This window comes from Maylandia zebra, linkage group LG3 (genome assembly GCF_041146795.1).
Source record: "Maylandia zebra isolate NMK-2024a linkage group LG3, Mzebra_GT3a, whole genome shotgun sequence".
Taxonomy (NCBI): Eukaryota; Metazoa; Chordata; class Actinopteri; order Cichliformes; family Cichlidae; genus Maylandia; species Maylandia zebra.
The window spans coordinates 19,448,805-19,464,202 of record NC_135169.1 but is presented as its reverse complement, the minus strand read 5'-3'; the positions used below and the strand labels follow the sequence as shown (position 1 = coordinate 19,464,202).

Below are 15,398 nucleotides of genomic sequence, written 5' to 3'. Positions count from 1 at the left end.
GTTTTTAGTGTGTTCTCAGTAGACATTTGATGTGAATATGTACTTTTTTGATACTATATTTGACTATATTTGACAAATATAACATTTCTTTTCATCTTTATGCTGATGTCTTCTCTTTGGCTCTCGGCGAAGGCAGTCGCACTTTTTTCCTCTCCTCCTTCCCCTTATCTTCCTTCCTTAGCCTCTTGTCTCCTTGTCCTGTCTCGTGTGCATTACTTTCCCTGGAACAGTCTCTCAGAGTCGTTCTCTAAAACCTAAAAGAGAATTATGGATTTGATCAACTGGTCTCTGAATGCTATTGACACCCTTTTCTCAACGAGAAGTCTGGGCTCAGGAGAGCCCGAGTGCCCTGGAGGGACTTTCCTTGCCGGATACACGATGGACGGGTGACAGAAATGGAGGATCGTGTGCCTGGCGGGACTGTCGATCGAGGACGCTGAAGATATCTACCTATTTGGAGCCATGATAACAGGGTTCTTGCTGATCGGAGCTGGCTTGGCCCTGGCTTATTGGAGAATTAAGACAGCAGAACCAGCTGTTCAAACCCCCCCAAGGCTGCCAGGGGGATTGAAACGATGGGACGAGGCGCGACTTCTCAGAACGGGCTCAAAAGCAGCATGGTTAAGACCTTGGAGACACTTACAGCTGCCATGAAGACTCAAAATAACACCTCCGAGCGTATACTGGGTTACATCAAGGAGAGGCCTGCTCAAAATGACACCTTTGAGCGAAAGTTGGATCACATCAGAGAACAGCTCACTGCAGTTGTGAGTTCTCAGAATCGGCTCTCTGAGCAAAAGAATGACAACACCACGGAACGGAAGTTTGATACCATCATGGGGAGGCTCGCGTTTCTCCAATGGGAGATTGAGAGACCAGTGTCGGAGTGTTAAAGAACAGCTTTGAAATTCTCCTGAGCTGCTCGCATAAAAGAAAAATCAACAACATCAACATCATAATGCAGATACCTCCTCGGCGCCAGCTGTGGGGTCAAGGCTGAGCCGAACAAAAACACCCTGATAACGACTGTTCTTCCCATTCCATGCAAGGCCACTTGGGTTGGCAGACTGTTTACTTAGGCTGATATAGGGCGGAGGACACTGTCTCAGCTGAACTAAGGACACATGTGTTCTATTCCACTGCGGGGCAACCTGCATGTGGCCAGTAAAGCCTTGAGTCATTCATTCATTCATGATCCATCCATCCATTCGCTTCCGCTTATCCTTTTTCAGGGTCGCGGGGGGCGCTGGAGCCTATCCCAGCTGTCATAGGGCGAGAGGCGGGGTACACCCTGGACAGGTCGCCAGGCTGTCGCAGGGCAAACATACAGGGACAGACAACCATTCACACTCACATTCATTCGCACATTCACACCTAGTGACAATTTGGATTATCCAATTAACCTATCCCCACAAGCTGCATGTCTTTGGACGGTGGGAGGAAGCCGGAGTACCCGGAGGGAACCCACGCAAACACGGGGAGAACATGCAAACTCCACACAGAAAGACCCCAGCCTGATGTTGGAATTGAACTCAGGACCTTCTTGCTGTGCGGCAACAGTGCTAACCACCGTGCCACCGTGCTGCCCATTCCTTCATGATATTCAAATCTGTTTTTGTTTGACCGACGATACCCCGTCTTCACTACGCTGCTTTCTCGATTGTATGAGGGAGGTTAAAGGCTGGTTATCGAGTAACTCCCTTTTTCTAAATGAAAAGAAAACAGAAATTATTGTCTTTGAGACACATCCCTTGGGGACAATTAGCCAATATATTTGGGCCCTTTGCTACCTCCCTCTCTGATACAGTACGTAACTTGGGTGTTCTTTTGGACCTCCTTTGGACCCCCTAGCTTTTACCTTTATATTATAAAGTTATCAAATTTGTTGATTCTGTGTCAGGAAGACTTTACATCATGTGATCAAGAACAAATGAAAAGTTTCTCTGAGTCTGAAGGAGACCAATGTTGATACGACTGATGGATGAAACACTTCCTGTGTGTGGTGCAGCAGAAACTGACAGCACATAAAAAAAGGTCTCATCAAACAGCATTACTGCAGACCAGCCAGTAGATGGCAGCGATCTCCTAAACCAAGATCTGCTTCACACATCAGCACTTTGATTATTTATATTTTTTGCTGTAGATTGTTTTATGGTAACCGTGTGTTCATAATATACTGAAGAGATGTTCATGATGTCTGTATCATTTCAGAATTATGATTTTATTTTTCACATGTTTAAAAACAGCTGCTGATTATGTTCAGCTGTTCTGTCACATCTGTCTGCTGAATGAACTTCAGCTGCTGATGTTGATGAGGACCGACTCACCAACGAATAACTTAATTCTGAGAGCTGATGTTTGCCTTTCAGCTGAATCAGACAGCTGACTAATTCATAAACAGATGTTTCTGTTTCTGTAAATAAATTGTTGTTTTCTGAGTTTGAGCCTCTTCCCGTCTCTCGTTGCTCTTCAGGTTGAGCCTGGCTGTGACAGTATGTCAGTACATCCATCATGTTGGACAACATGTGTATCATAATCAGTGATTGTCTTTTCTTCTATCATTATTCTGTAATGAATGCATAGCGACATGAGACTTATCATCACTTTGACTTACAGGTTGAACTATTGACCTTAGGGCAAAGTCAGAGGTCTAATGTGACATGATATTTTAAATCTTGTTACCGTACTTTCTAAATGACTATTAACTCTTTCTAAATGTTGAAAGAGTTACACAGCACACTCTTTTTTAAGTTTTAATGTTTTTCTGTTGAAACCATTTTGAGCTCCTCTTTGGTTTACACATGATCTGTCCTGACCTGATGCAATAGGTGAAGCTGTCCTTGTGTTTGAAGTGCTCAGTGTTTACTGATAAACCAATAAATGTGCAGCAATGACCTTTAGAAACTCATCAGACCAGAATTTCTCTTTTGCAGTGACACATTAATCCTTGTCTCAGTCTTACCTGCTCAGCTCCAGCGTCTAACTTCACTTTGACAGTGACAGTTTGGATCACTGTGTCAGAGTCTGGGATCTTCATCTGTGGTGAGTCTTCTTTTATTTGTTTGTATTTTTGTTTTTGTGTCAGAGAACCCAACAGACACGAACCTTCTAACAAAGCACTAAAAAATGTGGTGAAACAAATGTCTCTGTTAGTCGTCACAAAGTTCCCAGAAAGCACCAAATTTAGAAGCAAAGCGTGAGAAAAGCTGCATCTATTTTTGTAAGGAACTGTTTTTGGAGCAAGACTTGACTTGAAACTCTGAACTTTCAGTATTAAGTTAACTTCAAAATGAAAGATCATAACTTAACCTTACTGACCAATCAAATCTTAGTTAAAGATGATAATTTAATTTACTGAACATTGTATTTGCTGATTCTTTAGGGAAAAAAAGGTATAAACTACTTTTGGAGGTGTTTGGTTGATTTTAAGCTTCAGAGTCATCGGGTTTGTTCTGCACTCTGTCAATCAGAGCCAGAGAGCTAGCTTTTTCTAGTCAAAGGAAAATCTTGTAGTGCTGAAGGGCAGAGGGCACTAGACTCGTGGTTCACTCTGACCTTCATGTGTAGAGTTACAGTGTTATAACACTTATTGTTCATTTGTAATATGATTTGTGTGGTACTGAGTGTGGCCACCATGACTGAGACTGCCGTGCCAGTTGATGAGCTCTGGTTAGAAGTATTGAGTCACTGAGATTCAAGTAGTGTTGCATAATGAACATGTGCTACTGAGTATGTGTCTGTGAGCTGACAGCAATGATAATAATGTCACCTATGCAAACACTAGTGCATTCCTAATGCAGTGATGTGATGTTAATGATGACTTTTAGTCAGTATAGTGCATCTGGCTTCAGTCACTTTACAGTATAAATTAAATTTAAGCTCATTAATCTGGCAAAACCGTGACCACAGCATAATGGTAAGAAATACTAAAATATACTGTATTTTAAAAAAGGCATCAGAAAAGTGCACTAAAGGGTTTGCCACTTTGCAGAAAAGCAGGACTCAATTGCAGGACTTCTTTAGCAGAGACAGTGAATTATTTACTGTGAAAATGGTGCAAAAACAATCGTTCCAAAAACATGACGTCCACAGAAGTGTAATCCCAGCTCTCAGTGCGATGCTCCACACACAAAAGCACTCGCTCCACAGCTTCTCCGAAAGAGCTTCTGAGCTCCCTCCAGCTCTGCTGCATAGGAGAACACAGGTAGGTAATCGCCACATAGAGTACATCATAGGGACATCACAACAATCCAGCACTGACTGCAACTTAGATACTCTCCTACATAGTGGCTCTTGACAAGATCATCAAAGGCAGGAACATGCAGACCAGAAACTGAACTCAAAGTCCTGACATTGCACAAAGACGAGAACATCAGAATGTGCACACACACACAGATGGCGGAGGGAGAGCTTGAGGAGGACAGAAAGACAGAAATGGCAAGTCAGACCTGGAGAATGACAAAAATAGATAACAATATATAAAATATATAAAAAACTATATATATATATAAAAAAAACAAAAATCATGATACATTAAAGTGATGTTAGTGTGCTTGAGAAAGTGAGAACACATTAATGTGTTTGTTGTGGTGCAATCAAGGTCAGCTGTCGCTGTGTCCTTCAAGGTCAGTGTTTATCTGATAAATAGATGAAGGAATGTCAGAAACCTGCAGTGACTCGTTAATCCTTGTTTCAGTTCGTTTCCTGCTCGGCTCCAGCGTCTCATTTCACTTTGACAGCGACAGTTTGGATCACTGTGTCAGAGTCTGTGGTCTTGTTTTATTTGCTTGTTTTTTTCTTTTTATCTGGAATTTCTTTCTACATCTTACTGAATAAACTGAATAAAATCAGTCTTTTTTTTCTTTGTCCATGAGCACATACAAGATGACAAATGTCTTTAACAGTTGTTAAAAGCTCAGAAACAAAGTGTGAGAAAACCTGTATTTATGTTTATAAAGAACTGTTCTTGGAATCATGCAGAGACCTGCACTTAAAGCAGGACTTTGTCTCATCAAGGTGACTTAAAAGAAACTCTGAGCTTTCAGTTTTAGTCATGTGCTTAAGTTACACTGATATGAATCAGCTTAATTTCAAAATAAAAGATCATAACGTAATCTCAGTTAAAGATGATCATTTAAACAAGTGAACACTGTATCCGATGCTTCTTTAGAAAAATAAGTGTAACCTAATTATTTGGATATTAGTGTTTAGTTTGGGATGAGCTGATCGATGTTCCTGGTGAGTGTTTAATGATCCACCATTAAACACCTTTCTTTATTGTATTTGCCAAATAAAGATAAAACACTTTCTTTCTGTCATGACACCTACATCCCCACAGACTGCTGCTGATAAGTCTGCTATTTACAGAGTGGGTGGAGTCAACTCATATGAATCGTTTCAGTTTCTCCTTTGAAAATGACTCATTGGCACAAACTCAAGAGCCCAGCTGTCTGAAATGACAGAAGATGAAGCAGGTTTACTGAATTTGCAAAACATAATTCTAAGATTAAACTGAGTATTAACCTGTCTGTGTTGAATTGTAAAAATCTTCAATTAACACGATTTTTTAGTTTTTTTAGTTAACACTATTCAGGAAAAAAAAATCCTGAAAGTTTAGAGGTGTTTGGTTAAATTCATCATTAAGACATCAGGTTTGTTCTGCACAGGAGCGGATGTAGAAAGAATGGAATGATCATGTGTGGAAAAATGATCTCTTGCAACCCCTATTTCTGTAACCAATATGTCTACTCATCAAAGAATGAGTGAAGCAATATGGATAACAGCAGAGGACAATTTATTTAGGGTCTGATGGCACCATCTGTGTCCAGCACTTTAAAGGATTGATGGACTGGATCACATACGTCCTTAACATACCCTCTTAAACATTAGCTTGACACTGATACATCAAAGGAAACTTAACCGACTCTAGTGTTTCAACCTGAACAACTTAAAACTTCCCTGGGATACAATGTAAACAAAGACAAAAAGAAGAAGAAAAAAAAAATATTTTCATCAATGGCCACTTCTAACCAGGCGACAAGTGAATATATTATGTAAAGAGTCTCTTTCTCAGTCCTGGGGTTGTAACACCACAACCTCCTCAGTCCATAATCAGAGAGTGTCTATTTGACAATAACCAAAATGTCTTTGGATAGTCTTTGTGAATGCAACCCCCCCCCCCCCCCCAAAAAAAAAAAACCCAATGGTGTTAGCTGGCCAGCAAAATAAAGAGAGTGTATGGCACTGAGTGCAGGCGTGTTTGTGAGTACTTCGGTCCAAATAATTGAGGTCCAGATGGATGGATGAATGGCAGCCGCCAATCCTTTAATGGCAACAGCGAGACAGCACGTCAATGAGACAGCACAGCAGTAAGGCAGCACAGCAGCGAGGCATCTGGCAGGAGAATGAACAATAGTCTTCTTTTAAGGCTACTGCAGGAGATATTCCCCACTAGCTCACCCAAGCTTGCTCTCTGGCACAGCTACAAGCCATGTGAGCTCATAGCCCCTCCCGCTAGGATGTACTACCACAGTCGACTGTTGCAAAGCAGCCGCAAACCAATAGCAATAAAAAAAACTCAAAATCATTGAAGAACATTTTATAACTGAACACCCAATATAGATATATACATATATACTGAAAATCACACAATATCAGATAACCAAATTAACACTGTGTTACATTTCCACCCTATTTTTGCATATGACAGTGTTGTTTATTAAAATAAGATATTTAAACGTTGAGCCTAGTTACAGTTAACACTGAATATAAATTCTAAAACTTAAATTTCTTCCTGTTAAAAGGGAGTTTTTTTTTAAATTATTGAAATAGGTTGCTTGAAATTAATGGATGTGTTTTACAACTTTTGTTTTTACAATATATATGTGATGGGTGAGGATGATGTCACTACTCATTGAAAGAAGAGGCAGTTTTTAATTATCCATCCATCTTCTTCTGCTTATCCAGGGTCGCGGGGCAGCAGCCCAACCACCTAAGTAAAAGCCATTTGGGTTAAATTACCCAAGAGTGTTTTACAAACCACAAACCTTTGAGACTAAAAAACTAAACAAAGCAGAATTGGAATAAAAACTCATCAAGTGGTCATGACTTCCTCTGCTAAACTAAATAGTTTGTCATGACATTGCACATCAACTGATGCAATAAAAGAGGAAATGCAGACACCACCCAGTCTCACATTTACTCAAATCCCAGTAGCAGTCACATGGGGGGAGTAGTTCAACAACAAACTGCAGGTTGGTACCAGAGTCAAAGCTCCGTCCTACAGTCATTATGTTCTTGTACTGATCTGTGTCGTGTCTTTAAACTCGCTCTTCCGCTTTCAAGGTAAACAGCGTAATGTTCCCACAATGAAGGTCTAGGGGTGTGTGTGGGGGCTGGTAACAAATGGGTCCAGAACGGAATGGAAGGAAAACAGTCAGAGGTTTTTAGTAAATAAAATATTTTTTATTATAGATAATCTTAAGGTCCAGCCAGCAACGCCGTTTTTCCAACACCACAAGAAAAAGAAAAAGGTTGCAACAACAAAGAACACAACAACCAAACAAAAAACGAGCGAGCTTCAAAAGCAAAAGGGCAGCTGACTCCTGCTGGGGAATCAAAAAGAAACACTCATTGCATTATAGGGTATTGCCATGATGCATTGAGTGTCACCTCTTACACCCACCATGTGCATATACGCCTCTCTGCATCTGATTATTATGTATTATTAATCCCTGGCTCTCTTCCATAGTGTGTCTTTGTCCAGTCTTCCTCCCCTCACCCAAACCGGTTATTGTAGGCTCTTTACCTTAAAATATAAAGAGCCTTGAGGCGACTATTGCTGTGCATATTCTGATAAAGGACAGAGTATCATAAAACATATTTTGTAAAAATGAAGATGTCACTCCCAAGTGTCACTCTCAGCCTCAAGTGACACTTGGAAATGTTTGAAATACTGAGCAGAACACTTCCTTAATCCTTTGAATGCCGTTGCTTATTGTTTCTGCTGATTGACAAGTTTTATTGACAAAAACCACCTGAAGCATGCACATTGTCATGCAGAGCTTTTTAGTGTTTCTCTCACACCCTTTTCTGCTTGTTCTCATTCCATCACTGTCATGAGTACGTCTGAACAATGGGACACACACCACGAGGAGGAACTTCCAGGGGCCCACAGGCCCACCCTGTTACTAGCAGCAGGTAGCTTTACTGCTGCTCAGGCCCACAAGCCCACACTACTCACATTAAGCAGCAACACTCCCCCATGCTTCTACAACTCCACATGATAGGATCTCTTCCGACACCTAGGACACAATCTGGAGACACCAGAGAAAACCACCCTCCCACATCCAGTTCATCCCCAGCTTATATGACCTCAGAGAGGTGATTGCTGACTGGGCCCAGGTAGTAAATGAGGCCAATGAACAGCAGCTGTGTCCTGGGGAGAGAGAAGAGTGACAGGGAGGGTGGAGCAAGAGAGGAGGAGGCGGAGAGAGACCACACTCCCATAAGGGCAATTTCAAGAAGAGGTCCTGCTAGGGCCATAACATTTAGAATCACTTTTAGTCACATTAGCAGCTGTGTAGATTATAGACTATTGAGGTTTATTTTAAGTAGAAATCAAGTATGATTGTTTAATCAAAGAAAAAGTGGTCTTATCAAAAAATTAACATTTCAGTCTGTATGTTGAGATTTAATGGAGTTACTAACTCTTTGCAGGCTGAGTGTGAAGAGGACACAGAAACCAACCAAATCAAGATGTTTCACTCTTCAGACCGTGACTTTGTTCTCATCCATCCTCTGTGTGCATCGTGGGCTTCTTACTCTGTTTCCTTGTGGATTCTTATCCTCTGTTTCGTTTTAGTCAAAGGTAAATAAAATCTGTTTCTACCAAACTCTTCTTGAGTCTTACATAATTCTCTTTAACTGATGATTATATTTTAGGCATTGATTCACTTTGACGTATTAAAAATGTTTCCAATGTGACTTTTTACAATGCTCACATATAGTTTAGAAACCATCTGTTTGTCTTCAATAAGGAGGAGACAGTGTGTCAGGTTACAGCAAGTTTCCTGTAACCACGAGTACAGACAAATTAACTTCCCCTTGACTCTGTCCTTGTGATATATTCAAGACTTAAACACGTGTTGTGAGATAATAATTAAATGCACAGATTGGTGACAGTGTTTGGAACCATAAGGCAACAAAATAGAAAAATAAACTAGGCTCTGCCTGTGAATCACCTCTCTTCCTCCTTCCATCTCTTCATCTCATCTAGCACTCTCCACTTGCTGTCCATCTGAGAACAAGGTGCAATTTGCTATGGCATTAAACTATTATTTAATTATCCACACTTAACAACTCTTGCACCTAATCCATAATAAATTAATGATAGAAATATATATTATATAACCAAAAAATTGCGTTTATTATTGTTTTTATACTTGAATACCTCTGCAATACAACAACTGGTATGCTCCTTTTGTCACGGTTTCCTCCTCATCTCCTTAGATAGCATATCTAGATAATGCATATACACGCATATTTAGTTTTTATGTTTATGAGTTTTTAGTGAAATATAAGCCCTCCAGAAAAAAGGGTAAGTCCTGTAACTAACTTTAAATCCAAATATGTTCCCTAAAACGGTGACAGAGCTACAGACCCATGACAGCCTTACACAGGTAGCCAGCAGCTATGACCAGCACTACTTGTGCAGTTAATAAAAAGACAGGTAATGTTTGTCGCGCTGTTGCACACACAGCACGCTCGTTTGTTTCAGTTCGTCAGTTGTCACAAGACAACTTACCAACCTGTACATAATAACCTCCTGTATGCTGTACACCTACTTACTGGTTTTTGTTGCATGAGCCGGCATCCCCCAATTTTATTGTGTTTCTCATACAGGCCCGCACCACATTTTCTTGTTAGTAACGGTAAGTGCGTTGAAATGATAGAAATATTAATTAGTTAGATTACTAGTTACTGAAAAAACAATGCCGTTATTCTCATCATCCCAGCATACTTAATAAAATGTTTGTTGCTGTATGGAAATGTCATATGATTTCCACTGCAATCGAAATGAACATGTAATCTATCATTTTGTCCACATGATCCCAGACAGGAAACAAGACTTTAACAAACAGCCGAGGGAATCTCCTTTTTTGTGTTGTTGTTGTTGTTATTTTATTTTTTTTTATTTACACAAAAATATCGTCTACTTCTACTGTTTTCTTATGTTACCTTGCAGGAAAATCTCATCTGGTGTGTCCATCTCAGGTTGTAGCCATGCTGGGTGATGATGTTGTTCTTCCATGTCAGCTTAAATTTGCTGTTGATACTAACGCTGAGACTGTGAACTGGATCAAACCTGGTGTGGACCCAGATGTCGTCCATCTTCATAAAGATGGACGGCTGGTGTTTGAGAACCAAAACCCATCTTATCACTTTCGTACACGAGTATTTGTGGATGAACTGATCAAAGGAAATGTCTCGCTTAAAATATTCAATGTCAAACTCTCTGATGAAGGAACGTACAGATGCTCCATTCCCTGGATACGTGAAGAAGCTTCCATTGTTCTCACTGTTGGTGAGTCAAAACATTTAAATAAACCGGATTTAAAGTATAAAGAAGCTGTATGATAGGTGGAAAAGAGTTAGCAATGCCTTCTTTGCTCTTATCAGGGTCAGCATCTACACCCGTCATAAAGGTGATGTCAAATATCAGCAGCAGGATGGTGTTACAGTGTGAGTCTGCAGGCTGGTATCCAGAGCCTGAGCTGCTGTGGTTGGACGGTGATGGAAACCTCCTCTCTGCTGGACCTACAGAGACCCTCAGAGGTCCTGATGACCTCTATACTGTCAGCAGCAGAGTGACCGTGGAGAACAGACACAGCAACAACATCACCTGCAGAGTCCAACAGAGGAACACCAACCAGAGCAGAGAGACACACATACATGTTCCAGGTAATAATGACTCACATTCAGAAACAATCTATTCCATTATTTTGACTTTAAAATGTTTGTCACTTTCATTTTTCCCTCTAGTGGTAAAATCACACACACTTCCTCTAATCCAGTGTATGATGGTTTGTTTTGTCCTTTAAGGTGAACACATCAGTGACTCTACATTAATTAGCTGTATCGGCGTTGGAGCAGCTTTCTTGATGTGTATTATAGTGATGTTTGTTACATGGAAACTGAAGGAGAAGCAAAGTGGTGAGTCAGAAATTCTTTTTTTTATTGTCAATGTTATCTGCAATAAGAAATCAATACACTGTAGGAGTAAATTTATATGTCATTTGATACAGGGGAACAGAGGAACACCAAACAGAGCACAGAGACACACATAGATGTTCCAGGTAATAATAACTCACATGTAAGGGAAAAAAATCTCTGTATTGCTTGATTTTTGATCTATTCATGACCAGTTTTAGATTTTGTTTTTACTTTTTATCTTGTCAGACAATATAACCATGCATATTATATCCACTGTTCACTGTATCATTCATGCTGTAGTGGTTATGTATATTTGCTGGACAATTTTGTTTTTATGTAAGATTAGATTTTCCTTTTACTCACTTTATCAAACTCACTTTATCAAACTTTATATGAGAACATCCAGTTTCTGTGACACTACACTGTCAGTATCCTCATGTGTCAGCTCATACTTAGAACCTTAATGTTTCATGGGGATTTCTTCTGTACTGAAAATACTGGGATAACCTTTCAACCCTTTAAACTTTGAAGGTAAAATTTAAGTATCGATGATTCATTTTTGTGATTTAAACTAATGCTGATCTGTGTTTTCAAATTTAAAAATCATCTAGTCAACATATTTTACAATACTAGGAAAACCTCATATAAGGATTTAAAAACAAAAGGAAAAATGACTGAAGAGGAGCCCCTGGCAGACCCATCAAGGACTATATTTAAAACTGACTCAGAACTTCATTATAGTTTCAGACATGTGTTTTTTATTTCAGTAAAAATGAAATAATACTGTTTTACTTTTCTCTTACTCATGTTTTTTTCTCTTAATCATATTTATGATTATTATTAAAAAGCTATTTACACTTAATTCCCAGATTACAGCAAACAAAATCCAAGTGTAGTAAATATTTATATGAATGGTAACTGTGTCATTTATCTGTATTTGTAGACCACATGAACGATGGAAGTGAACAGACAGAAGAAGAAAATAATGACATAACTCTCTTTGATAACAACCAGACGGTAACATCAACACAGGGACTGCTGGAAAGTGAGAAAAGGTGGTACGAGTCGTTTCAAAGATTTGACTGAATGACCAGGAATGACTTTTTCAGTTATGGCTCCTGACCCTGTTAAGATGACCCCTCACTGCCTGTTTTATAAAATAGTTAAAAAATCATTTTTTATTCCTTTGCTTTTAACTTTGAATGAGTGATGTCTTCTCACCTTGTATTTATTGTTGTTTATATTGTTTTGCATTTCAGTGTTTTGTATATCACTTTGTTGATTTCTGATGTTTTAAAATCAGTGCTCTATTCTCTAATTTGACTGAATTTATTTTCTTAGTGTTTATATAATCGTACCACTTCTCCCTGTGTGATATGCTGGTCATTTTTTGTGCGCATCAAAACAAGTTGGTTTTGCACTTGAAACCTTTTTTTTTCTACAACCAGTTGTGATTGTTGCTGCTTGTAGATCTGTCCACGAATCATGTGTAATTCATAAACAATTAACAAGTAGAAATACCAAGCAGCAGAGAATCAAATATCATTTAGGATCTTAAACAGTCGGCAAGAGTGAAGGAGAGAGGAGCGAGCAGCAGCAGGACATAACTGTTAACAAACATAACTCACACGAACCTGTAAGGCAAGGCAAGTTTATTTGTATCGCACAATTCAACAACAAGGTGATTCAAAGTGCTTTACAGAGACATTAGAAACAAAAACAAATAAAAAGCATGATTTAAAATTGATTAAAACAAGCAAACAAACTAACTAACTAATTAACAAACAAACAAACAAACAAACAAACAAACAAACAAACAAACAAACAAACAAACAAAACAGTATATAAAATCAAAACAGATAAAATCAGAACAGTAGATAAAATCAGTAGTTAAATGTAAGTTTTGAAATTTAAGCTTAAAGTGTGGATTTGGTGCTTTATTCAAATGCAGCTGAGAACAGGTGAGTCTTCAACCTGGATTTAAATAAACTGAGTGTTTCAGCTGATCTGAGGCTTTCTGGGAGTTTGTTCCAGATATAAGGAGCATAAAAGCTGAATGCAGCTTCTCCGTGTCTGGTTCTGACTCTGGGAACTGATAAAAGACCGGATCCAGATGACCTGAGGGATCTGGAAGGTTCATACTGGGTCAGGAGGTCACTGATGTATTTTGGTCCTAAACCATTCAGAGCTTTATAGGCCAGCATCAGAACTTTAAAGTCTATCCTCTGACAGACAGGCAGCCAGTGTAAAGACCTCAGAGCTGGACTGATGTGGTCCACTTTTTTGGTCTTAGTGAGGACTCGAGCAGCAGAGTTCTGAATGAGCTGTAGTTGTCTGACTGATTTTTTAGGTAGACCTGTAAAGATGCTGTTACAGTAATCAAGCCTACTAAAGATGAATGCATGGACTAGTTTTTCCAGATCCTGTTGAGACATCAGATCTTTTATCCTTGAAATATTCTTGAGGTGATAGTAAGCTGACTTTGTTATTGTCTTAATGTGTTTTTCTAAGTTTAGGTCTGCATCCATCACTACACCCAAATTTCTCGCCTGGTTTGTGGTTTTTAGGTGTATAGATTGAAGTTCTCTGGTGACCTGTAATCATTTTTCTTTGGCGCCAAAGACTATTACCTCAGTTTTGTTTTTGTTTAGCTGGAGAAAATTGTGGCACAGCCAGTCATTAATTTCCTCAATGCATTTACCAAGAGCCTGTACAGGGCCTCGGTCTCCTGGTGACATTGTGATATATATTTGTGTGACATCTGCATAGCTGTGGTAGTTTATTTTGTTGTTCTTTATAATCTGTGCCAGTGGGAGCATGTAAATAGGGAACAATACTGCAGTAACACAGTAATACACGTATTTATCACATATTAAACTAAAGTAGAGGAAGCCTCAATGTAAACTATCAATCAGGAGTCACAAGTTGATCTTCAGCTTTGGAAACTTTTGTTTTTTTTTATCTCTGAACTGAAAAAATCATCATGTTTGATGATTTTGCACACAGAATACAACAAATTTATCATGTGGAATTTCAAGTACTGAGGTGTGTTAAACAGAATTCAGTATTTACTGTTAAACTACTGTAACTGCATTGATTTTTAACCCAGAATAGTTATTATATCCACCTGCAGACTGATGAAAGGAGTGAAATGTGTTTAAAAATTGTTCTCTAGATATCATAATCTTATGTGATGTTAAATGACATGTTGTTCCTTTTTGTTCACCCTGAAGATTCAGCAAGCTTCTTTGTGTAATTCATATTTTGTTTTTGCTTTCATCACCTCCAGATGACCATGAGATTTAAAAAGGTGCTCACTGTACGCAGGGTTTTTACCCATTTAGAGTCACTCAAAGTCTTTACTGCAGGGGTTTATTCATCCTGACAAACTAGAGCTTACCACTAGAGGGAGCTACATATCAATCTTTTCTGCTGCCTGCTGCTCAGCATAAAGGAAACACAATCTAAAGACGATGTGACTGCTGTCAGTAGATATGCTCGTGTTTGTGATTGGTCAGATGTTGCCAACTCCATTGCTTCACATGAATGTGCTATTACCTGGTTGGCAAACCCTCGGTTGACTTATTGAGTCCTCGTGTCCTGATCATTTAACGCAATTATATACACAACTTAATCAAAAATATACATATATATATATATATATATATATATATATATATATATATATATATATATATATATATATATATATATATATATATATACATAACTTAATCAAAAATAAAGACATCTGCAGCTTTAATTTGAAAAATAATAGTTGTCTTTCAATTTTTATATGTAGCTTTTAAAACTAAACCCAAGTTTTGTCATTTTAAAAAAGGAAATTGATCTGTCACATTTACATTTTATGGAAGAAAGTGTTAAATATTTAGGAATTCTGTTCATATGTCAATAAATTTATTCTTTAAAAAATTTCCTGTTATGCGGTTTTAAAAACTTTTAAAAACACAAATTCTGTATGACATTTGTAAAATATACATAAAATCAAAACACAAATCTATCTATCTATCTGCCTATCTATCGATATATATATATGTGTGTGTGTGTGTGTGTGTGTGTGTGTGTGTGTGTGTGTTTTACAAGTGCTTCTTCGTGAGATACACTGAAATGGAAAAACCCTTTAAGTAACATAAAACTGGGCTATGGAGGAGTGTTTGAGTCAG

The 15,398-nt window shown here is 38.6% G+C and overlaps 2 protein-coding genes across 2 annotated transcripts in view; both read left to right on the top strand.

Annotated features, from left to right (window-relative positions):
- LOC112432939 (uncharacterized) overlaps positions 1-15,398 on the top strand; it is a 112,951-nt gene that overhangs the window by 46,360 nt on the left and 51,193 nt on the right. The gene's annotated exons all lie outside the window — the stretch shown is intronic.
- Positions 576-12,300, top strand: LOC143416686 (butyrophilin subfamily 1 member A1-like). Its single transcript, XM_076882148.1, has 4 exons — positions 576-678; positions 10,247-10,585; positions 10,681-10,962; positions 12,158-12,300. Exons 1-4 carry the CDS (start codon positions 576-578, stop codon positions 12,298-12,300), a joined length of 867 nt encoding a protein of 288 aa, XP_076738263.1.

Coding starts and splice junctions, on each gene's coding strand:
- LOC143416686 (XM_076882148.1), top strand. CDS start 576: ATGGGACGAGGCGCGACTTCTCAGAACGGGCTCAAAAGCAGCATGGTT. Junction 679..10,246: donor TCAAAATAACACCTCCGAGC/GTATACTGGGTT, acceptor GTTACCTTGCAG/GAAAATCTCATCTGGTGTGT. Junction 10,963..12,157: donor GACACACATACATGTTCCAG/GTAATAATGACT, acceptor CTGTATTTGTAG/ACCACATGAACGATGGAAGT.